General features: G+C 46.0%; 4 protein-coding genes across 4 annotated transcripts; 3 read left to right on the top strand and 1 right to left on the bottom strand.

Moving 5' to 3' along the window:
• Positions 1-340: 340 nt before the first annotated feature.
• On the top strand, positions 341-6,843 carry CCR75_006015 (uncharacterized protein; the record flags this gene model as incomplete). The annotated part of the gene is made up of 2 exons (XM_067964089.1): positions 341-1,724; positions 4,439-6,843. 2 exons carry the CDS (start codon positions 341-343, stop codon positions 6,841-6,843), a joined length of 3,789 nt encoding a protein of 1,262 aa, XP_067817265.1.
• Positions 6,844-7,874: 1,031 nt separating this feature from the next.
• CCR75_006014 (uncharacterized protein) lies at positions 7,875-11,027 on the top strand (the record flags this gene model as incomplete). Its single annotated transcript, XM_067964088.1, has 1 exon — positions 7,875-11,027. The coding sequence occupies one exon, from the start codon at positions 7,875-7,877 to the stop codon at positions 11,025-11,027; it is 3,153 nt and encodes a 1,050-aa protein (XP_067817264.1).
• A 93-nt stretch (positions 11,028-11,120) lies between these two features.
• CCR75_006013 (uncharacterized protein) lies at positions 11,121-13,200 on the top strand. The gene is made up of 3 exons (XM_067964087.1): positions 11,121-11,423; positions 11,499-11,582; positions 11,647-13,200. The coding sequence occupies exons 1-3, from the start codon at positions 11,170-11,172 to the stop codon at positions 11,831-11,833; spliced, it is 525 nt and encodes a 174-aa protein (XP_067817267.1). The 5' UTR covers positions 11,121-11,169; the 3' UTR covers positions 11,834-13,200.
• Positions 12,159-13,239, bottom strand: CCR75_006012 (uncharacterized protein; the record flags this gene model as incomplete). Its single annotated transcript, XM_067964086.1, has 2 exons — positions 12,159-12,706; positions 12,774-13,239. The coding sequence occupies 2 exons, from the start codon at positions 13,237-13,239 to the stop codon at positions 12,159-12,161; spliced, it is 1,014 nt and encodes a 337-aa protein (XP_067817266.1).
• Between the last annotated feature and the right edge of the window lie 1,628 nt (positions 13,240-14,867).

Below are 14,867 nucleotides of genomic sequence, written 5' to 3'. Positions count from 1 at the left end.
AATTAATAAAGATAATTATTTTTACCTCTTTGCTTCTTTCCTTTCGTAGACATAATATAAATTATTATTCTTTTAGGAAATGATACTTATGTACCGTTACAACTGCTCTCTTTCATTACTTTAAATTTGTCGTTAAAATAAATTTTAATTAGAATATTAGTCAGAATTATTCTTGCGTGGCATTCACCGAAAGACGAAAAAGCACCCTCTTTTCCAAAACTCTTTGCTGTTTGCGACTTTTTGCACGTGCATTTCATTTACATTACGTTTACATAACATTTTCGTGCTGTCAGTAAAATATCTTCGAGATTAAAAAATTGTGCACACCAACCAATAAAGCATGGAGCGTGGCGGTAACTTCCGCAATAACCGAGGCGGTCGAGGTGGCAGAGGCTTCGGACGCGGACGCTCCACTGGGCGAGGTGCCCGAGGAGGTGGAAGAGGAAGATTTGGTGGTCGTGTGGAACAAAGCGGTGGCTTTCAACCGCAGCATCGTCACCACAACCATACTGGCCCGCTGAAGGGGTATACACCGCATCAGCTGGGGCTCCCTCTTCCACAACAACATTACCCCCCGCAGCATCTATTATCGCAAGAAATGTACCAGCCTCAATACCAGCCACCGTGTCACCAGCCATCTCTACCATATCAGCAACAAAGTTGCGGAGACGATGGACGAGGTTACACTATTGCTACCCCACGTCCATCGCCCGCGCAGCCAGAGAGGTACCTTCAGCCCATGAACAAATTTCAACACTTTCAGCAGCATTTTCAGCAGCCACAGCCATCTACAATACCCCAGCAGCATATGCAGCAATTTCAGGACAAAATGCCGGAATTTTTCAATAACTTACAAGTGCCGCTAGTACCTTCACAATCACCATCAGATTACGCTGATGCTGTCCGTAAAAGAAAGCAGGCTTATGCTCCAGTCTTGTCTACGAGTGACCAGCAGCATGCTGCTTATCAAGAAATTAGCCAATTTTCTCAGCAGCCTCCGCTACCGCCACAGGATCAACGAAGCGACTGGAGCTATGTGCAAGACCAGTCATGGCATCAGTCTCCAGCACAAGGTCAGCATTGGATACAGCCACTTCCCTTCCAAGACCAACAGTGGCAACATTCTTCTCAGCTACAAATTGGTGGTTCTTTTGCTTATGGGCAACAGGTGCCAATTTCAAATGCATTGCCTCCATCGCATGAATCAAATCAGCAATGGGATCAGGCGAAGCGGATCCACGACCTTCGTCAAGATGTCCGCACTGAGCAGCACCGACCGCCGCCGTCTACCTACGTCTGCCATCGCTGCAACCAGCCAGGCCACTGGAAGCAACACTGTCCCCTTTTAATGAATAAAAATAATCGTTACCGCTCTCAACAAGAAGAACAGTATCATCCGCATCACGGCTTGGAATTAAGCTTGAATAGGACAGGGCCATCTGCACCTCCGCTGCCGGGAGCGAAACCTCAGGATCCACGAAAAATTATCCCTTCCTACAGCACTCAAGTCTCGAACAGTTGCAGCCTACCGCCTCTTCCCGGCGGTTTGGTGCCACCATTGCCGCCTGGATCGCAAGATTATGACAGAAACGATCAGCAGCAGCCTGGACAGCATGCGTGGAGGTGTGAGGCATGCGTCAAGAGTTTTGTGATTGAATCTCAACACGAAGCCCATTTGAAAACTCACGTCACTTGCACCGACTGTGATTTTTCGGCCTCCAAACGTGTTGTGACATCGCACCATCAGACGGCGCACGGGCAATACGCCGGTCAGGGACTGAAGGAGATNCTGGTCAGTTGTATATCGTGAGTCATCCAATTGATGATCATCAAGGGTATCGCAGACGGTCCTGTCAAGACCCACCTGTTCCGTCTTGAACTAGAGGCGCTAGATCAAGCAATGGACTTTAGCCTGAAACAGGCTTTCATCTACTCCGAACCTTATCGTCCTCCGAGATGACAAGAAAACGGAGGTCTTGAACTTCTTTTTATAAAAAAAATATAAATTATTATATTATAATAATTAGTTAATTCTATATAATAATCGACAATTATTTTAAAAACAATTAATTTTCCTGATGTGACGGGCGGTGTGTACAAAGTCCAGTAATTTTTGCATTCAGCGTGGGTATTACACTCATAGGCGTAATGGCCCTTCTTCTTACAACATTTGCATTTTTGCAATCGTTTGTGACTTGAAAAGCGAAATTCCTTGTTAGAAGTCCATAACTTCTTGTGTGCATCGTGGGTAAACACGGAGTGGGCCCTGATCCGGAAAATATCAAGGCGATCACCGACTGGCCTGTCCCAGTCGATGAAAAGGGGCTTCGAAAGTGCCTCGGCTTAGCGGCGTACTTACATAAGTACTTCCCCAATTATCAGTATTTTTTTCTTTGTTGAACAAAAATGTTAAGTGGTCATTGAACGCTGTTTGTCAGCGTTACTTTGAGGGGTATCAAGCGAAGCTTGATGCAATGGCCAATCATGGCGATTGCGGACCAAGACAGATCATTTCATGTGGTCCATGACGCCAGAGATATTGCAATTGGTCGTGCGTTGATGAAAAATGACACAAACGGCGCAGAGCGCGTTGTCTGTTATCAATCACGTCAGTTTCGACCAGCTGGACGCAACTTTCCAGTGCATGACAAGGAACTCTTTGCAATGAAAGATGCGCTGAGTCTACCTCTTGGGAGAAAGACCGTTCATTGTCTACACGGACCATGCGTCTTTACGCACGACAGTAAACAGTCCATACCTCTCGCAAAGAATGGCGATATGGTTGTCTTTCTTCGCGGAGCATAACTTCTCCGTGGAGTATAAACCAGGACGTCCTAGTAGAGTCGCCGCTGATGCCCTTTCGCGCCGGCCCGATTTGAGCCGGCTGCGCAAAGCAACAGTGAGGAGAAGCCCACTGTTGCAACTATCAACAGTTAGCATAAGGCCACTGTTGCAACAATAAGTGTTCCGTCGTCATGATGGGTCGTGAATCTTGAGCCCCAAGGAATAAGATTTGGCACGTCCGGATAAGTTGGACATGCCAAATTTCACTTTCGTCGCATCATCACTGATATGGCAAGCTTCAATGGCCTCGTCTATTTCGACGAGCCATCTTAAAAGGGAGTTGCCTTCAACTGCCCTAAACTTAGAGATTTCTATCTTTAAGCTTTCGGGTCAACGTGGAAGCGTCAGCCCACTAGCAGCATGTAAATGCTGCTTACTGAACAGTTCTAATTGTTGAGCACCCTGTTTTTTCAACATCTTTGTGTGTTGAGAGCCTTGCTGGTGAAGCAAGGCTTCTTTCACTTGTCCCCGTCGAGTTCATATTAAATGAAATCGGCTATAGCCGCATGTTGCTCGTTTCTTTGTAGAGTAAATAACATTGCGCTAACGGCTGGCCCGGTCGTAAGCGGGCCATTCGATCGCTCTCCATTTAAGGTCACTCAAACGAGCGAACCTTTTACGCGTTGCGATAGCCTTCTGGAGGGGCTTAAAAGCTCCGTCCTTCTTATCCAACATGTCCATGTTGGTTGGAATGTGCGTGGGCCGTTGAACGGACTACGAAGTGCTACCAGGTGTAACGGGGCACCCTTTGCTAGTACTTTAAATAGTTCTAGACAACCTACATTGATTATAGTTAAGGTCGGGTGGATCGGTTACTTCACGTACACGACATGCAGAGGAAGATTAAGATAGCTAAGTAGTCTTAGCTACCAAAGGTTAGCTCTAAGGATTGTTAAATTAAAGAATAAGTAAAGCTGTATTATTATATTAAGTTACGTAACGAACTTCGATCAAGTACTGACTTTATTTTATTAATAACAAACCATGTATGGCGCCTCCTTGCGCACCGCACAATCGTGTCTTGTGACGATTGGAGGATTGATTTAAACTTTTATCAACCAATCAATACAACTTATGTCTTGTTGCATCAATATAGCCAAATTTGGAAATATTGAATTATTTAAATTTAAATTTATAAAGATAATTATTTTTACCTCTTTGCTTCTTTCCTTTCATAGAACATAATATAAATTATCATTCTTTTAGGAAATGATACTTATGTACCGTTACAACTGCTCTCTTTCATTACTTTAAATTTGTCGTTAAAATAAATTTTAATTAGAATATTAGTCAGAATTATTCTTGCGTGGCATTCACCGAAAGACGAAAAAGCACCCTCTTTTCCAAAACTCTTTGCTGTTTGCGACTTTTTGCACGTACATTTCATTTACATTACGTTTACATAACATTTTCGTGCTGTCAGTAAAATATCTTCGAGATTAAAAAATTGTGCACACCAACCAATAAAGCATGGAGCGTGGCGGTAACTTCCGCAATAACCGAGGCGGTCGAGGTGGCAGAGGCTTCGGACGCGGACGCTCCACTGGGCGAGGTGCCCGAGGAGGTGGAAGAGGAAGATTTGGTGGTCGTGTAGAACAAAGCGGTGGCTTTCAACCGCAGCATCGTCACCACAACCATACTGGCCCGCTGAAGGGGTATACACCGCATCAGCTGGGGCTCCCTCTTGCACCGCAACAGTACCCCCCACAGCATCTATTACCGCAAGAAATGTACCAGCCTCAATATCAGCCACCGTGTCACCAGCCATCTCTACCATATCAGCAACAAAGTTGCGGAGACGATGGACGAGGTTACACTATTGCTACCCCACATCCATCGCCCGCGCAGCCAGAGAGGTACCTTCAGCCCATGAGCAAATTTCAACACTTTCAGCAGCATTTTCAGCAGCCACAGCCATCTACAATACCCCAGCAGCATATGCAGCAATTTCAGGACAAAATGCCGGAATTTTTCAATAACTTACAAGTGCCGCTAGTACCTTCACAATCACCATCAGATTACGCTGATGCTGTCCGTAAAAGAAAGCAGGCTTATGCTCCAGTCTTGTCTACGAGTGACCAGCAGCATGCTGCTTATCAAGAAATTAGCCAATTTTCTCAGAAGCCTCCGCTACCGCCACAGGATCAACGAAGCGACTGGAGCTATGTGCAAGACCAGTCATGGCATCAGTCTCCAGCACAAGGTCAGCATTGGATACAGCCACTTCCCTTCCAAGACCAACAGTGGCAACATTCTTCTCAGCTACAAATTGGTGGTTCTTTTGCTTATGGGCAACAGGTGCCAATTTCAAATGCATTGCCTCCATCGCATGAATCAAATCAGCAATGGGATCAGGCGAAGCGGATCCACGACCTTCGTCAAGATGTCCGCACTGAGCAGCACCGACCGCCACCGTCTACCTACGTCTGCCATCGCTGCAACCAGCCAGGCCACTGGAAGCAACACTGTCCCCTTTTAATGGATAAAAATAATCGGTACCGTTCTCAACAAGAAGAACAGTATCATCCGCATCACGGCTTGGAATTAAGCTTGAATAGGACAGGGCCATCTGCACCTCCGCTGCCGGGAGCGAAACCTCAGGATCCACGAAAAATTATCCCTTCCTACAGCACTCAAGTCTCGAACAGTTGCAGCCTACCGCCTCTTCCCGGCGGTTTGGTGCCACCATTGCCGCCTGGATCGCAAGATTATGACAGAAACGATCAGCAGCAGCCTGGACAGCATGCGTGGAGGTGTGAGGCATGCGTCAAGAGTTTTGTGATTGAATCTCAACACGAAGCCCATTTGAAAACTCACGTCACTTGCACCGACTGTGATTTTTCGGCCTCCAAACGTGTTGTGACATCGCACCATCAGACGGCGCACGGGCAATACGCCGGTCAGGGACTGAAGGAGATCGATGTGGAAGGGCAAAAATTTATGGTGCTGGTTGGGAACTCAGCGGAAGACATTATTAAGTGGCGAGAAGAACGGCGCAAAAATTGGTTTGCAATGTCGCAGCAGCCAAAACCAATGCCTACACCGTCAGCTATGGTGGCGGCAAAGCGCAAGTTGTCGGTTTCATCTGATGAAGATTTAGAGGAAGGAGAAATTGAAGAGGATGAAGAAGCTAAGGCCCAGGTTGCGCTCAAGAGTGTCGCGAAAATAGACACTGGTGTCCCTAGTATTGCTACACACGAATCACCTGTCGATACACACGAACCACCTGTCAAGAAGCTTCGCAAGACAATGCTGTGCAAATGGTTTTCTCGTGGTCAGTGCCGATTTGGCGAGACTAATTGCAAATACAGCCATGATCGGTCATCATTCGCATGCCGTGCGATGATGTTTAAAAGCTCGTGTTCAAAGGGAATATGCTGTCCATTTTCTCACGATACTGCGGTGCTTGTAGGATCACGCGAGCGGTCATTAAAAGTCTCTAAAGAGCGTGACGCGGAGCAGCAGTGGCGTGGCGAGCGGAAGTCTCTGTTACGCAAATTGCTCGCAAAGGATGTGCGTGTAGAGCAGCATAAAATGCTACAGATTGTACGATATTTGGTCGCAAACGACTATTTGCATGGTGAAGAGGCTGAACCAGTGTTGAGCATAAAATTACTTGGACAGAAAGAGATGAGCTTGATTGAAGCCAGTGAACCCATTGAAGTGGTGTCGGATGAAAGCACTGTAATGGACGAGGCTTCAATTGATGCCAAAGAAGGACTTAACGGTCGGTCTGAGCCTTTGGTGACAATTGTGACAAGTAATCTTTTGTTGCCTAAAGTAGAAGCTTCTCCATGTGAATCTCAGGTAGATTCCACGATATCAGATTCAGACAAGATGAGTAATACAGTTAAAGGCAAGGAGGAAAGAGTAAAAGATGTAGCTTCAAGTGCCGATGCAGAGCCAGTAGACCCTGAAAAGGACCGCAAAGCATTGCCTATGGAGGAGATCGTAGACAATGCTCTTGATTGCAATCAATTGTCTGACACGGTGTACTAGGGGCTTAAGCCAATTTATTAGAGGCGTGTACGAACGAAGACCATGCTGACGCGATTATCTTCGTTCGGAGCAGAGCTTTTTATTTACAGTGCTGTAGGGCCGGATAGCAACAAAAGAACATGCATTGTTCCAATATCGCTGTAAGCAAAGCTACGTACATTTTTGTAGCTTGCGGATACGATGAAGCATCTCGCGTTTTCACTTAGACCTCGCTTTCATGAAACAATATATCCAGCATGGAGTAAACCTAAACAGCCGGTAAGTTCTTTATTAATGCTCTGCCGAGTACTGTTCTTGTTAAGTTAGAAGACAAGCTCGCAGACATCTACCACCTGCAGGTCCAGCAGCTCGACGAGCAGGTACTTGATACCACGGCCTTACAGCTCATTTGCCGAGTGGTCCACACCCGGCAATTCCTGAATATTGTAGTTGTAAAAGTGCATTAAATGGTGCTAAGCGTCTCTCGCGCCTCTTGTTAAGCCTCAGGCATTAGCACGTATCATTTGGAAAGCCACGTCTTGCCTGACGAATCTGTAGCAAAAAAAATCAAATCTGTTTCACAAGACGAATACACGGAGAAAAACGCTATGCGCATTTGACCATTCGACTAATCATGTAGGAAATGACACAAGATTGAGACAACGAAAAATACCATTTTTTAATTTCATAAAAACTGTCTTTTGGCTAAATTGCAGATTTTATTTTACCCAATCAACTTTTGCCACTACTACACTTTTGGATCCCAGAGCTCACGACATAATGGTGCGTAGTTGCGCTCTTTGTGCGCGTGAATTCATTGCTTCTCCATGTTTTCATGCAAAGTTCCTAGGAATTATGCGTGAAATCTATTTTTTCTCTTTGCTAATGTCAATGTGTCGTTCTGCATCCCCTTTGTGCGCCCTTCCCCTTGCTCCAAGCCTCTCCGTCTGGAAATCAAACGCAAGCTTAGCTCTCGCTCTGAACGCGTCAAAAGTGTCGATCTGCACCCAACGGAGCCTTGGGTGCTTTCTGCTTTATACTCGGGTAGTGTCATGATCTGGAATTATGCCACACAGTCGCTGGTGAAGACGCTCGAAGTGTCACCGCTGCCCGTGCGGAATGCCAAATTTGTCGCCCGGAAGCAGTGGATAATCGCCAGTAGTGACGATATGCAAGTGCGTGTTTTTAATTACAATACGATGGAAAAGGTCACGAGCTTTGAGGCCCATAGCGACTATATTCGCCATATTGAGGTGCACCCGACGCTTCCATGCTTTCTCACGTGTGCTGACGATATGACGGTAAAGCTCTGGGACTGGGACAAAAATTTTATTTGCTCTCAAGTATTTGAAGGCCACGGCCACTACGTGATGATGGTCACGTTTAATCCAAAAGACGCCCACTCGTTTGCAAGTGCTTGTTTGGATCGAACCGTGCGTGTGTGGGGTCTTGGCTCGAGTCATGCTCATTTTGCACTCGAAGGACATGACCGAGGGGTCAACTGTGTAGCCTATTATCCAGGCGGAGATAAACCCTATTTGCTTTCGGGAAGTGATGACCGCACTGTAAAAGTATGGGATTATCAGACAAAGGCCATCGTGCACACTCTGGATGGACACGGTAATAACCTGACTGCAGTTTTGTACCATCCTCGACTTCCTTTAATTATATCAGCATGTGAAGACGGAGCTGTACGAATGTGGCATTCGACGACGTATCGTGCGGAAACAACGCTGAATTATGGCATGGAACGAAGTTGGTCTCTTGCGGCGCTACCATCAGCAAATACACTCGCAATTGGGTACGATGAAGGGACTACTGTCCTTCGGCTAGGACACGATACACCTATTGTAAGTATGGACGCTGGAGGTAGCGGAAAACTCATCTGGACGTCAAATAACGACGTTTACACGGCCAGTCTTAAAGGGGTTGTTGCCGAAATGGGGCTTCAGGATGGCGAGAAGCTTCCACTGATCTCGAAAGATCTTGGAAGCTGTGAAGTCTATCCTCAGAAGGTACAACATAACAGCAATGGGCGCTACGTAGTGGTGTGTGGTGATGGTGAGTATATTATTTACACGGCCCAGCAGCTACGCAACAAAGCTTTTGGTGCTGCTCTTGACTTTTGCTGGTCTCCGATGGGTACTGGAGATTACGTTGTTCGCGAGAGCGTCTCAAAGCTAACGCTTTTTCGTAATTTTAAAGAGGTCAAGAGTGTCAAGCCCCGCGTAATTTCCGCTGAAGGCATGTTTGGAGGAGCCGGTGCCATCGGTGTGAAGGGAAATGATGCGATTGCCATGTTTGACTGGGAAGAGTTGCGTCTCATCCGCAAAATTGATGTGGCCGTAAAAAATGTCTTTTGGTCCGAGAATGGTAGTCTCGTGGTTCTTGCGTGTGATTCGAGCTTCTTTGTGCTGCGTTACAATAAGGAGATGGTAGCACAGGCGTTTGCTGCCGGCACCAACTCGATCGAAGATGGCGTTGATGGTGCGTTTGACCTACTGCATGAAATCTCGGAAAAAGTGGGGACTGGCGCTTGGGTCGGCGATTGTTTTCTGTACACAAATGCTGGTGGCCGATTAAATTACTACGTGGGCGGCGAGGTAATGACGCTCGCTCATTTAGAGCAGAAGTTGTACTTACTTGGCTACCTTCCTCGCGAAAATCTGGTATTTCTTATGGATAAAATGAAGAATGTGGTGAGCTATACCGTGTCGTTGGTGATGCTCGAGTACCAGACCGCCGTCGTACGTCGGGACTTTGAAAGCGCGAATGCCATTTTGCCAAAGATTGGTGCAGACCAAATGGACTACGTAGCTCGATTCTTAGAGTCTCAAGGTTTTAAGGAGGAGGCGCTAGAACTAAGTACTGACCCCGATCAAAAGTTTGACCTTGCGGTGCAGCTTGCGAAGCTTGATGTTGCACGAGAAATTATGCTTAACGAGATTGACGTGGGCGAGAAAGAAAAAGACATGGTGGATATAGAGACCCAGCACAAGTGGAAGCAGCTTGGTGATCTCGCATTGAATGACTGCAAGCTGGCGCTGGCCGAAGACTGTGCTCTTCGTGCTGATGATTTTAGCTTGTTGCTAATTCTGTACACAAGTCGCGGAGACAAGAATGGATTGGTTCGCCTTGCTGAGCTTGCTAGAGAGAAAATGCGCTATAATATTGCGTTCATCTGCTATTTGTTGCTGGGTAAATCGACCAGGTGCGTCGAGATGCTGAAAGAGACGAAGCGATTTCCAGAGGCTGCGTTTTTTGCTCGCAGCTACTGCCCGTCAAAGATACAGCTCGTGATGGACCCGTGGCGTCAAGATCTAGCCGCAGTGAGTTCTCGTGCTGCCAAGGCTTTGGCTGACCCCACACGCAATGTTGACTTGTTTGAGAATCTAGAGCTGTCGATACAAGCGGAGGCAATGCTTCTCGCACAGAATGGGGGGGAAGAAACGCAGGCATCAGCTTTATCATATTTGACCCAAAAAAAGTTGCTGGAAAGTGAGGATATTGTTGGATTGATATTGAGCGGCAGTGCTGAGACTGTCTCGAACAGTAGCATCAATTTTACGGAAGAGTCGGAATGTCAGGCACGAGCACAAGCTACTGCTCAAGCTACACAACAAGCCGAGACTCTAGCTGCCCAAGAGGCGTATGAACACGAGCGAGCTCGTGCGGCTGCCCAAGAGGCGTATGAACAGGAGCGAGCCCAAGAGGCTGAAGCGTACGATCAAGCACAAGAAGTCGAGCGACAGCGCGCTGAAGCGTATGCTCGAGCGCAAGAAGATGAGCGACAGCGCGCTGAAGCGTATGCTCAAGCACAAGAAGACGAGCGACAGCGTGCTGAGAAGGAAGCACTTGCTCGTGCTATCGAGGAGCAAGCTGCACTTGAGCGGGCGGAGCAAGCAGCAGCATTTACTGCTCACGCTGAAGCAAAGCTGCAGAGACAGCAAAAAGCTGCAGCGATACCTGTCAGCATTCGCAGCGATGATTCCCACAGCCTTGGGTTCGATGGCTCTCCGTTTTCGAATGAGTATCAGATTGCCCCGATCTCGTCGTCGCCAAGAACTCAATTTGGACTGACTTCTTCTTCAGCTCCAGCTATGGCAACGACGACGGGTACAACCGGTGAGCTATTGGACTTTCAGCTTGACAATGCTGACATTCAGTTTGAGGAAGATGACGACGCAGACTGGGGCGAGATGTAGACGTGCTGGAATCTACGTTCATTAACTCAGTAGCAATAGTGCGCTATCGCGGCATAATTTTTAAAAATTGCATGCAAGTTAGCAGTGCAGATTTAGAAAACGTGTTCATTGGTCTATATTTTAAATTGTCGCGCGTACGAACATGGCATCGGCTGTCTCAGCTGATGGCACGCATTCGCTTTTAAAAACTCACAGCAGTGCTAGCATCTCGCTGACTGGTGATGCCACCAAAGGGGCCGGCAACAAAGTAATATCGGCTGTGGACGCAGGCCCCATGACATTGGTGGAAGTGCAGGAAGCCGCTAGGGCGCAAAGTGAGTGGACAAAACTTGTTGCGTTTGATGAAGGCGGCAAAATTCTCTTTAGCAACGTTAAGCCGTTGGATGGCGAGATTGCGTACGTGTTGCAAAGCAAAAAAAATATATTTTGATCCAATGACCAAACTTAGGACACTAATGTGGGCTACTGCAGTGGCTTCATAAAGCTATTTAATAAGCGTGAAGATGCAATGGCATCGGGACTTGTGCTGCTAGGTGAGCAGTATGACGTTCACAGGTACTATTTTTATGTCGAGACGATGTAAAAGCTACCATACCGCTTTTGTTTTGCCGCTGACTAGATTTCATCCACCGCTTGTGTATGGACGTCGTGGCGACCCTTCTTTAGAAGATGGAGAGGGCATTGCACTTTGCAAGGTTTCGCAGAGCTACCGCACGCTCTATTGTCTCATTACTTATACGTATCCGACGTTGTCTGCGCGTGCAGTACCACAGCTTAAGGAATTTTGCGAGACCCAGTGTGAGTAACAAAAATGCTTTACATTAATCTGAGTATTTTATCGTAAAGAAATAACATGATAACTGTGCAGTGGCGAAGCTGGCTTGATAAGGCACAGCGTTTAGAAATGTTGGATGCTAAGATTTTTATACTTAGCACGAGAGGCTTCTTGCGTCTTTGAACAATATGAAGCCATGAATATATTATGCTTAATAATTTGAAGGATAAACATATCGCAATTTAATCGTGAATAATCATATGGCCATTGGATAAGATAAAGCTAATATATAGCAATCGAATGATTTTACATTAAGTTTGGTCACTGCAAAAAAAAAAGAAAATCATCAGTCGCATTCATTCTGGTGTGGCACTCGAATTATCATTTGGTTTTGCTGGTACACTTAACTTTCGTCTGAGGAATCTGGATGCGACAAAAGTTAGCGGCATCGCGTTCTTCGGTCCAAATGGGCGATGCCAAGAGTCTGGGGTGCCCGTCGGCAGCAAATACGTTGGATACAATCGCAACGATGCGTTTTGTGCATCCATCTTCAAATCAAATTTATTCTCAACATGTTTCTCACTAGCTTCACTCTTTTTGACATATTTTGCGTCGATTTCACCATCTAATAGCTCTCGCTGCATATCACTTGAAACTGCGGATGCATCTCCTTGGTCTTGCTTCGATGCTGCTATATTACGTCTGCTGACTACTTCCGCGTTTATCATCGCAGGGGTTTTGCAAAAGTCTTCATCGTCCGAATCAAGCAACATTTCATCATTTCTGACGACCGGAATTTTACCGTAGGCCAGACATTTCCAAAGCAATTGACATTCTTGAGGCTTCAGCTGTAAATTATGTGCGGCCATCATTGTTGAGGCGACTGATTTCCAGTCAATAAAAGCTGTGGCAGTTACATAACGTGTTAGTTCACACACATTGGTTTACCAAAGCGTAGCCTGTTGCTGTACCGGGAGACTTGGCCTTTTCTAGCACAGTGGGCTCTAATGTTTGCATTTCCAAATGATTCAAAATTGTTTTGCACAGTAATGCACACTCGTGGCTCGAGTACCGGCCAAGTACCTTACCGCAGTCGTTAGAACCATCGATATCATTTAAGCGAATTTCTTGAGATATGCTCGAATAAGTATCTGTGTGTGCCGCCTTCCGTTCCCTTTGCCGCTGGTTTTTTGTATCTATAGCGCTCAAATCGACAGAAGTGACATCAGCGGACATGGGAACGTTCAGCATGGGCGACGAGTGACACGTTGGCACTATGGTGGACACCGGCGACATCGAGGAAATGCGGCGGCGCTGAGAGCGACGAGAGGATCTTGGTGAAGCTGGACAGTTGTAGACGGATGCGGATGATGCGGCCGCTTTCGCGCTAGGCTGATGCTCCCGCTTAGAACGACGAAGCGCCGGCTCCAAGTCCATGTATTACTCGATTTTAGCATTTGTTAAAAATTTGGTCATCCGAGTCGTCACCAGATTATCAATTTGTAACCTATTCAATTTGCAAAAAGGTGCCTTTTACTGATTTTTTTTTCTAAATGTCCCGTTACATTAATATTATCTCCTACAAAGGCTATGATTAATATTATTTTCCATAGGAGAAAATGAGAAAGGAAGTCCAAAATTATTATCTTTATTAAATTGACTCAATAGTTCAATATGACCAAAGTTGGTACTATTGATGTAATATGTCATCAGTTCTATTGATTGATTGATTTAAGTTTGAATCAACCCAACCAATCGTCACAAGACACGATTGTGTGGTGCGCAGGTAGGCGCCATACATAGTACCTTATTTACATAATAAAGTCAGTAGTAGATAGAAGATCGTTACGCGGAACTGAATATTTTATTTTCTTAATACAATTTTACTTTTTTCTATATTCTAAAGCCTAAGAATTTGCCTCAAGTAGCTAAAACTTCTTAGCTACTTAGAACCATCCTCTGCACGTCGTATACGTGAAGTAGTTGAGGCGCCCCACCTTCACTGTAATCAGTGTAGGTTGACTCGTACAGTGAATAGTACAAGCAAAGGGTATCCCATTAAATCTGGTAGCACTTCGTAGTCCGTTTAACGGCCTATGCACGTTCCATCCAACATGGGCATGTTGGATGAAGAAGGAGGGAGCTTTCAAGCCCCTCAAGAAGGTGATAGCTTCACTCATTTGAGTGACCTTTAAAAAGAGAGCGACCAAACGTATAAGTTCGGTCGTAGGTGGGCCAGCCCTTGGTGCCGTGCTGTTCAATCTGAATGTAGATGAACAACATGCGGCCATGGCCGAGTTCATACAACATGAATTTGATGGGACCTGGAAAAAGGTAGCCTTGCATCACCAGCAAGGCTCTCAACAGTTGTAAAATTTGAAAGTGAAGTTTGGCATGTCCAACTTAGCCGGACGTGCCAAATCTTGAGCTTTAGGGCTCAAGCTTCTCGACCGATTTATTTTTGGGTCGTACGAGGTCTTTAAGACCCGGCTCAGGCAAACTTTTAAGCTGCTACGTGCCAAATTCAGGGCTCGAGTCGAGCTCCTGAATTTGAAGCAGGGCAAGCGTAACTTTCACGCTTAAGTCTAGCATACACGATACCTGATTAGTTGTATCGTGAGTCATCCGATTGATTAACAAATACTGGCTACTGTGTTTATTAAAGGTTTTGCAGACGGTCCTGTTAATACTCACCAGTTCCGGCTTATACTAGTCGCCTGACCAAGTGATCTCTGTAGTGGAACAGACAACATGCGCATCTGGAACAGTAAAAAAATGCGTAGTTGGTAAACATTACACGTTAAGAGTAACTAGTAAAATGAGAATTTCATCGTACTTGATTTGGAGGACAAATTTGATGTCATCCTTGGATTACCATGGCTCAGACAGTACGAGCCACGTTTAATTTGGTAGCATCAAGCTGTGACGATGCCTGTCTCTCGTTCAACATAGGGTCATATGATAAACGTCTTGAAGCGTCCACAAGCGTGAGAATGTCCTACAATTAAGTGCGATGGCCTCACTTGTGATTCGGTCGTTTGAAGGACTGCACAAGACCTCAGTGT

This window comes from Bremia lactucae, linkage group LG13 (genome assembly GCF_004359215.1).
Source record: "Bremia lactucae strain SF5 linkage group LG13, whole genome shotgun sequence".
In the NCBI taxonomy this organism is placed as follows: domain Eukaryota; phylum Oomycota; class Peronosporomycetes; order Peronosporales; family Peronosporaceae; genus Bremia; species Bremia lactucae.
The sequence above is the reverse complement of the archived record's forward strand: the minus strand, read 5'-3'. Positions and strand labels throughout refer to the sequence as shown.

Coding starts and splice junctions, on each gene's coding strand:
- CCR75_006013 (XM_067964087.1), top strand. CDS start 11,170: ATGGCATCGGCTGTCTCAGCTGATGGCACGCATTCGCTTTTAAAAACT. Junction 11,424..11,498: donor CCGTTGGATGGCGAGATTGC/GTACGTGTTGCA, acceptor GGGCTACTGCAG/TGGCTTCATAAAGCTATTTA. Junction 11,583..11,646: donor GAGCAGTATGACGTTCACAG/GTACTATTTTTA, acceptor GCCGCTGACTAG/ATTTCATCCACCGCTTGTGT.